This window comes from Acipenser ruthenus, chromosome 41, assembly GCF_902713425.1.
Source record: "Acipenser ruthenus chromosome 41, fAciRut3.2 maternal haplotype, whole genome shotgun sequence".
Classification (NCBI taxonomy): domain Eukaryota; kingdom Metazoa; phylum Chordata; class Actinopteri; order Acipenseriformes; family Acipenseridae; genus Acipenser; species Acipenser ruthenus.
This window is the reverse complement of record NC_081229.1, coordinates 3,156,964-3,166,473: the sequence shown is the minus strand read 5'-3', so window position 1 is coordinate 3,166,473 and position 9,510 is coordinate 3,156,964. Positions and strand designations below refer to the sequence as shown.

Genomic DNA, 9,510 nt, shown 5'->3' with positions numbered 1-9,510 from the left:
AATCATTTTGCATGACATAACTCTAACCCTAACCTCAATTAACAATGTTGTCTGAAACAATAAGTGTGCTAAGAAATAAACAATGGGACACAACATGCTTGGGCTGTTAGCGTCTTATAAGATGCTGTAACTTGATACCTAGTGTATAAATGATATTGTATTTTAGTAATTGGTTAATATATGCACACTCAGCCTAACCCTAACTGCAACTTAAAGAATGTGGCACAGTTTTATATTGGACCGCTTTTCTGCACCTATAATGAAATCTATCAACAGGGTAAAATGACTTTTAATAATAAAATGAAATAACTTTCAGGACAACAAAGCATGCAATATTGCTGTCCCAGTGTTGAGAAAATGTTAACATGTTATTTGGAATGCCACTTCGTTTTGAAAGAAAGAATGCTGACGAGTCAAACTGCGCAATGCTGATTTGAAGCTCGGTAAATACTTGATAGTGTACGCTTGGTCCTCGGCACGTCCCTGTGTATACACCTGACGATCCTTTCTGTCACTACGTGCTTTTACTTTCAGATTTCTAACTGCAGTGCCACACCTTTCAACAGTCTTGTGCAAACAGCACAGCTCAACAGAAGCAGTACATTCACAGTGTGTGCACTAGAACCTGGGAATACACAAGGGGAAGGCGAAGGTGTTAAAAACCATCTCATGCAGGTCTCAAGGTAGGCACAGGTTTGATTTCTTGTATCAGTTTTTAAGGAAATCAGGTGCTTTTTATTTTTAATACTAAACCGTGAGACCTGACTGACTGTGAAACATTATCTCACCTAAAACATGTTTGTTTCTCGTGGACATTTTACAAGCGGCAGTCTATATGAATATGCATTCATTAGCAACCTATACATTCTCAGGAGTCCTCAGCAGCACTTTTTTCCTAACAAATTTTAAAAGCCAATGTGTGCCAACATTCATGCTGTTTTGTATTTGAAAAATCCATCTAATAATAATAACAAAAAAAAAAAAACTATATAAAAAGTAGATGGTGTTTGTGGTATAAGAATCATGCAACATGCAATTACTCTGACAAGAAGATAATCCCATTCTATATTCTGTTGTTGGAAATAGATTTTGAAAAGTGCTTAATTGCAACGATTCCTAGGATGGCAAGAGTGCAGAATGTTTGCAGGGTGTTACAATATATTTTTAAGTGTAATTTCAAATCATGTTGCTACAGTATTTTTTACTGGAACAAAACTAGCTTTGAAAACAAGCCTGCTGAAATCGACCCTTTGTTATTTTCAGGTGACAAAAGATGACCGCTCCTATGGACTATAGGAAACTGATCGAGAAGGACAAGGAAACACTGACAAAGTGGATCAGTGAGAACCCGGCCCCTCTATTGCGCTGGCTCTATGACCGATCCATCCTCACCCAGTTCCAGTACTACAGCCTACTGGAGAAGACTCCCAATAACTGTGTCAGATCATTGCTGGACCTCATCTTTCAGGACCAGTGTGTCTGCAAGGACCAGGAATTCATCAAGCTCTATAAGAACCAGAATATCTGTGAAACCTTCCTGCAGATCCTGCGAGAGGTTCAGGATTATTATTGCATTGAGCTGGAGAGCTGGCTTCATCAACACTACAAGGAGATCAAGACCAGAGATCCTCCTGCCATTCCAGACGGTAGGATCTGTATCTACAGGGACTGAACTATGGATTAGATACACCTGATATGGTCAAAAGCAGGGCTGCTTTAGGAAGTTCACCAAAAGTACACAGCTATGGCCAAAAAGTTTTGCATCACCTAGAATTTTAGGAGACGTGATTTTTAAAGAAAATTAAATAAAATATGAACATCATTTTGATCTTTTATTTATCATCATGTAATCAAAGAAACTACAAATTTATATTTCAAAAGTCTACCGGAATAGTAGTACAGTAGTATTTCATGTTAGATTTCGAAATGGGAAACTACAAAGCGGTATGCAATATGCTAACGTAACATTATTCAGCAGGTTTCATTCGACTTCATTAAGCAAAATGTGTTAATGCTATAGGGTGATGCAAATCCTTTGGCTGTAGCTGTATAGCTGAAGTACAGAATTGAGGTGTTTAAGATTTTGTTAGCACCATGTACTTTAAGGTGCAGCTGATATTTTGATATTTTTGGAAATGTTTTTTTCACTAGACCCAGGGTTTCTTACAGCACTACCGTTAGCGCATTTATTTCCCTTAAATCATGAATTATTGTTCATTACAGATTTTCCTCTATTTACCATTGATTTAGTTTAAATAATAAAACGAATAACCTGTGTAGTCTTAGGATTTATTTTCTCGTTCGCTCTTAGTCATGTTAATGTAGCATACACATTATTTTACTTCAATATGTTTTGCATACAATATACTTTTATAGACTAATATTGAAACTAATTTCCCTTTCAGAACCAAAAAAGAAGAAAAGCTTTTCTTTATTTCGGTCAAAGAAGACACAGTCATACAATGTTGAACACAATCTTCAGCAGCCAGAAGGTACTGTACAGGGCTTTTTTTTCTTCATAATTTCAATGTCACCAGTTTTTTCACACTGTAACGTGGGAAAAACTGTTGATTTAATTAGAAAATCTGAGCCCATAGCTATACATCTCACCTCTGGTCTCGTTCAGCAGCTTTTAAGTACAGCTATATGGCCACAAGTTTTGCATCACCCTATAGAATTCATTAATTTTGCTTCATAAAGTCGAATGAAATCTGCTGAATAATGTTACATTAACATATTGAATTATATACTACTTTGTAGTTTTCCATATCCTTAAACAAAAGCCTGACACAAATTGAAGTTCATTTGTAATGAACTGAGGGTCTGGAACCAACTCCCCAGTAATGTTGTTGAAGCTGACACCCTGGGATCCTTCAAGAAGCTGCTGGATGAGATTCTGGGATCAATAAGCTACTAACAACCAAACGAGCAAGATGGGCTGAATGGCCTCCTCTTGTTTGTAAACTTTCTTATGTTCTTATGTAACGTATGCTTTTCAAAGGTACTGTTTGTTAAGACAGTAAACTGTTTAAGACGTACTGTACACCTCAGAGATACTGGTGCATTGTTATCTTGCCAATAATTTATAAATCTTATCACTTTAAATCAGCAGTTATTAAATATTAACCTTAGGTTCAGTATATGGCCATGGCAACAGACTGCAGTCTTTGCCCTCTGAAGATAACCAAACTTGGAAATGCTTTTGTAAATGGGTTATTTAATAACAAGCACAATATTCCCACAATGCTCTCGCAAACAGATTGTTCAAGTGGCAGGAACACATTCCTCACAACTTCTACTTGTTTTCTACCAAATGAACTCCCTCTGAGCAGGTCTTATCAAAAAGTAAACACTAGCTCAAGGTAACGCTAAGGACAAAGGTTGTGCATCGCCCTATAGAATTATTATTTACGTTAACATATTGAATTACATACCGCTTTGTATTTTTCCTCATACTTAACAATCCTAAAATTCTTGGTGCTGCAAAACTTTTGTCACCCTGGATAAGGGTGTCTGCTAAGAAATAAATAATAATAATAATGTATATGGGTTATGAGATGCTTGACAAACATGTGTTGGTTTGAAAATTATCGGTTTCTATGAATTTAATAATTAATATGCACTTTTTCCCTTGGTGTTAGATTTCTGTATATGCAGATCCAACGCTAGAATAATATGTTCACAATGAAAGCGTTTGCGAATATAATTACTTTTAATAACAAGGTCTGTGTATTTCAATGTTTTTATTGATTCATACAATTCAGCAAATTTAAGGTTTATGAATCTCCATTATACAGAGGCAATTTCTTTCCATACATCCTTTGATAATAATAATTATAATTTGTAAGTTGAATTGCAGCAAATTAAATTCTAAAATTGTCTGATTGCTTTTGCTGTTTAGGTGAAGGAGGAAGTTTCAAAAATCCACACTGGAGGGGTAAGGATTGCAATCTTTTCTGCAGTACAATGTTCTGTCCCACGTTTCACTCCAAATAAATAATTACGTTCCTCCTTTCTGTTTAGCACTACATTTAATCATGAATAGTTTAACACGTAATGCTGTAACAGTCATTATGTTCAGTATGTTAAACAAACAGACCCACATTATACTAAAACTGGATATTTTTTAATTATATCAATGCTTCTACCGAATGTGAAGTCATGAATTACCTTGGTGTAAATCAATATTTGCATATCCTTGCGTGGCCAAATTGTGGGTGAAAATTGGCTATAACTTTAACTTAGAACTTTTGTAAAACCATGGAAACTTATGTAATCGATAGAAACAAATATTTTGATTATAATGCATCTAAAGTGGCACTTTCTTGATTCAGTTTTTCACTCACTAGACAGACCTGCCTATTTTTAATAAATACAAATGCACAGTAGCATTTATTGCTAATGTTATTTGATGAGTAAATGCATGTTCTTTCACGTAACCAAGGCAGATTGAAGAGCACATTATGACATAAAACTGGTGGCTTCAATTGTTGCTTGAAATATAAAATAAAGTATTACTCTTTTCTGGATTCAACAGTTGAATTGAACATACACAAGAGAAGTATCATCAGAAAGACTGAGAACATCACTGACAATGTTGAGGACTCCAAATTGCGAACCCACATAGAGATCCGCTACACAGATCTCTTCGTGACAGATGATGACTCCAGCTTGGATACCAGCCAGCACGAGTACTTCTCTCTGGCAAACCGGCGTGCGAGGATCTACAATCACCACAAATATCAGAGGATCAAACCCAGAGACCTTCTGTCTCCGCTGCCAGGGATAGACAGGTCCCCAAGAAGGGCAAAGGTGAAAGGTATAGCAGGTATCGGGAAAAGCATAGCTATGCAAAGGGTGATGCATGAGTGGGCAATGGGCATCACCATGAGAAACTTCACCTGCATTTTTGACTTCACCTTCCGGGAGTTGAACTTGCTGGAGGGCAATCATAGCCTGGTGAATCTCATAAGCAGAAAGTTTAACTACTTGGAGAGGATACTGCCTGACCTCCTAAAAAAACCCAAATACCTTCTGTTCCTGCTTGATGGTCTTGATGAGTTCAGGTACCAGCTTGATTTTGAAGGGCAGGAGAAGTTTGTAGATGTCACTACTGAAGTCCCTGTGCAAGAGTTGGTGGTGTCTCTTCTCAAGGGAAGCCTATTACCCGAAGCCTCTGTGATCACCACTACACGACCCTCCTCAGACATCCCAACTAGATTCTGCCACCGAAGTTCTATCATCCTTGGCTTTGAGGAACAGCAGGTTGAAGAGTACTGCCTAAAGTTCTACAAAGATTCCAAGGTTTCCAGGAGAGTCTATGAGTATATTTCGGAAAATGACAGCCTCTTTGGCCTGACCTTTATCCCACTGTATTGCTACATCATCTGCACAGCACTCAACGAGTTTTTCACCAGCAGTTCTGAAAAACCATTTGAACTCAGCCCACCCAAGACTGTGGGAGAAGTTTATTACTGCTATCTTTACACTGTCCTCAGGCACCACACCATCAATACTAGCGTTTCCAAAAGCAATGTTTTCTCTTCTGTTAAAAATGAGTTGATGCAGCTTGGGAGACTGGCCTATCACAACCTTCTGAGCAACAAGATTCTTTTTGATAAAAACGATCTGGAGAACTTTGGTTTTGCAGAAAAGAGTTTCCATAATACGTTCCTGAGTCAGATTTTGGTTCGGGTAAAAGAGAAAGAAGTCGAGATGTTTGCATTCTTCCACATGACCATTCAGGAGCACCTAGCAGCTCTCTACTGTGTTGTGAAAACCTCAAATGAAGACTTTCTCAAAAGCCTTGATCTCTGGTGTTTTGGCACACCCCCGGCAGAGCCTACAATCAGTGCATTCCTAAGCACTTCCACAAATCTGATGGAGAAGTGCAAGCTGGAAAACATGCAGATGTTTACTAGGTTCTTCATGGGACTTGTCACCGCTGGATTAGAAGGCAAACTCAATGGCTTGGACAAAGCCATGGATGAGAGCATTTTGGTGGGACTCTGCCAATGGTTCAAGACACAGTTTCAGAAGAACCTTTCCAACCAGCAGGTGCTAAATCTCCTCCACTGTCTAATGGAACTTCAACAGGACAGTGTAGTAAAAGAGGTGGCCCAAGAAATCAAGACTGTCAAACTGTTCAAAATGACCCTCAACCTTGTTGACTGTGTCGCCCTCCATTATGTTCTTCAGTATTCAAACCACAATCTGGAAGAGCTCAACCTGGGTTACTCTAACATAGGCAACCAAGGGCTGAAAAGATTAGAAACCATTCTTCACAAATGCGAAACTCTCTTGTAAGTATTTATTTGGTTATTCAAACTATGGGTCCAATATTGCATGTTATCTGTATGTTAGACGCTACAGGTGGTCGTAAGTGTTGATTTGGAGACAAAACTGAAATGGTGGAGTAAAGTTATTTGGAGTAGAGTCATCACATGATGACTGTCACAGACTCACCCGCAGCTACAACCAAAAGTTTTGCATCTCTTAAAATTTTAAGACTGAGACATAATTATACATTATGTCTCGGAACAAAAACTTAATAGACATGCATTGCAGTTGCCTTTATTTGGCTACTAACAAACATATATTGTATTGCAAATGTGAATTATTTGTGATTAACAAAAAACCTGAGGGCATAGAAAAGCATGGACCATGCAGGAGTTAAAGTTTCTGCCTGTATGAATCTGCATAAAGTTACCCCAGAGACTTATATGTACAGTTGGTTCAGAGAACAGAAAATGGGTTAGGGCCAGGGTTAGGGTTGGGGTTACTGTCTTATTAACTATGGTTACTGTCTTATTAACTATTTGTTCTAATTCAAATGTTATAGTTGTTTAGTACTGACTTCCATGATTCCATACATGTTATTACAACTGTTAAATTCACCTAAGATATGTATTAATACAATTTTCAGCTGCAGACCCTAATTTATTTTATTTATTTTTTTTTTTAACTTTAGTCTTCGCTACAGTTGCCTTGACAAAGAAGCTGCCATTTTGGAGTCAGAAGTTTTAAAATCCCCAGATTGTCAAGTGAAGAAACTGTTGTACGTCCCTTTTAAATGTGTTATCATTATAAGCCATAAACCACATAGAGAGAGAGAGAGAGAGAGAGAGAGAGAGAGAGAGAGAGAGAGAGAGAGAGAGAGAGAGAGAGAGAGATTGACGAGAGTGTGTGTGTGTGAAATATTGGTTTATTTAGCGTAACCTGGCTTTATATTAGGAATGCAAACCGGACTGGCTGCGTATGATCTAGCAGTCTAATATTTGTTTTTATGTATTTAACAAAATGTCATATAACTGTTCTTATATCACAAGGAAATGCATGTTGCAAACCACCTACATTTTAAAAACATACAAAAATAAAAGAAAAAAGCTAATGCAACCCCTTTTGTGTGTATAATAATATATAAGATAGACTTCCATAGGTTTGGTTCACACCAGGGTGTGCAGACCCCACAGCTCAGGGGTATAAGAATGGGGACCAAAACGTAATACATTCAGAAAGAATGACAGCTTCTTTTACTTTACTCTCTTCTTTTGTATTTTGCATAATGCAGCAGTTGTTCTAAGTGGTTCCATTTACAATGACTGAAATGCAGATTTTTGGGGGGTTCATATGTCTTCGATAAGGTGCTTTAATTTTGCTTCAGTAGCTTTTTCCTTCCAGTTGCCTGCTATGCAATAAAAAGCCCAAATGTCTTTGTAGAAGTAAAAACCAGTAGTGCTCTGACAATTTGAATTAAGTTTCCTTTTGTTTTGCTGGCAATACAATAATGAGCACTAGATGGCGCTGGTGTGTACAATATAGACACTTTGGCTGATTTTGCCTACATAACTCTGTCTGTGGCAGGAAACTGGAACAAAACAGCAGCACCTGAACTCACAGTCAAATCGCAATACCAGAAATCACAAAAAGATATGTGCTTGCCCTCTGTTATCACACCCTATGTAGCGCAACCCTCTGGTACATAAACCTGTCATCTTATGCCAGCTTGCAAACAACTCCTGGATACATTAATACATTGACAGAATAGATGAGGTAATGAATGAGTCTTGAGTCCCGCTTCAGTGTGCGATATAAAATGCATGTTAACATTGCTTCCAATCCCACAGCATGTGCGGTAACAACATTGGATCTGAGGGTGTGCTGCAGCTGTGGACAGCGCTGGAGACGAACCAGACTTTGGAAGAGCTCTACCTGGACATCACAGGCATCACAGAGGAGGGCACAGAAACCATCATCCCCTGCCTGAACAAAAACACCACACTGAAGACGCTGATGTCAGTACCTTTACTAACACTGTTTTCTCTCTGTGCTGAGGTAGTGTCTTTATCTAGACCATTTACGATTTTAAAGACTTCAATCAAGCCTCCTCTTTCCCTTCTTTTTTCTAGGCTACAGAGATTTATTTTACCCTGTCTTCGTAGTTCATGTCATTAAGCCTAGTTGCATCACAAAACCAATACAGCATTGTCATTTTCTGCTTGAGAGGTATCACATTACTATTGTAGAGTAACACGTCAATGCTGCTTTCCCAGTATTGTAGGGAATGACCTTGGGGACATAGGGAAGAAAAGACTTCAGGAGCTGAGCAAACGCAGATTGTCTCTGAAGATCATTGGGAACTTTGTGGAGGACCTGGGTCTCCTTGAAGCCTACCTGGCCTGGGTGGAAGAGATGAAGGAGGATCGGGACCAGATGGAGTCTGTGAAGAATGTCAACGCACTCCAGTCTGTACTCAATGAGCTGAGTTTCCCAGCACAGGGGTCACCAGAAGCCAGAGAAAAAGCCAAAGAGCTAAAGGAGAAGATCACAGAACTGCTTAACTCTCCTCAGTTTGTAGCATTGAGATCATAAGCAACTACCAGTACCAGCACTTGTATCGCATGATATAACCCTAATCCCTAACCCTAACCCTAACTCTAAACCTAACCCTAATCCTAACCCTAACACTTTTCTGATATAATTATGTACATATATCATGCAAAAAGATTTACACATTAGGTGCATTGTAACTACGCATACTAACATTGTAATTATGTATAAGCACACATGTACATACTCTGTAACTGCTAGGTAAATACACAGTAATTAGAGACACTTAATGTACCAAATTTTGAACTTGGTTTGTTTGCACTGCAGTCCACATTTGTTGTAGTCCAAGTGCCACAATATTTTAGCCAGGCTTTTATTTGCCATTCTTTTATTTCCACTTTTTCTCTACCTTGATGAGTGCTGGGAGGCCACCAGTTTCATGATGACTGCATACTGTGCAGTGCACTGGCTGAGCATGTAAAACTGTTTGGTCTTTGGAAGATATTAGGGGCGTTAAAATACAATAGTTAAAGAAAACTATTATAAGGAAAATGAAGGTTGTTAATTGTAATCATGAAAGGTCAGGGCCAGTGCTAATAGAGGGGGTTTAAGTAAATGTAAAATATTTAAATATGGCTATAAATAAAGTATGCATCGGTTTCTGCACAAGTTAAAATCTTA

General features: G+C 38.2%; 1 protein-coding gene across 1 annotated transcript; it reads left to right on the top strand.

The window, feature by feature from the left end:
* Positions 1-1,273: 1,273 nt before the first annotated feature.
* LOC117433551 (NLR family CARD domain-containing protein 3-like) lies at positions 1,274-9,446 on the top strand. The gene is made up of 7 exons (XM_059010618.1): positions 1,274-1,646; positions 2,406-2,492; positions 3,902-3,937; positions 4,538-6,302; positions 6,971-7,057; positions 8,127-8,294; positions 8,553-9,446. Exons 1-7 carry the CDS (start codon positions 1,274-1,276, stop codon positions 8,869-8,871), a joined length of 2,835 nt encoding a protein of 944 aa, XP_058866601.1. The 3' UTR covers positions 8,872-9,446.
* Positions 9,447-9,510: the final 64 nt, after the last annotated feature.

Excerpts from the sequence above, each read along its gene's own strand:
- LOC117433551 (XM_059010618.1), top strand. The coding sequence starts at position 1,274 with ATGACCGCTCCTATGGACTATAGGAAACTGATCGAGAAGGACAAGGAA. Across the intron at positions 7,058-8,126 it reads TGTCAAGTGAAGAAACTGTT|CATGTGCGGTAACAACATTG; the intron begins GTACGTCCCTTT and ends CCAATCCCACAG. Across the intron at positions 8,295-8,552 it reads ACCACACTGAAGACGCTGAT|TATTGTAGGGAATGACCTTG; the intron begins GTCAGTACCTTT and ends CTGCTTTCCCAG.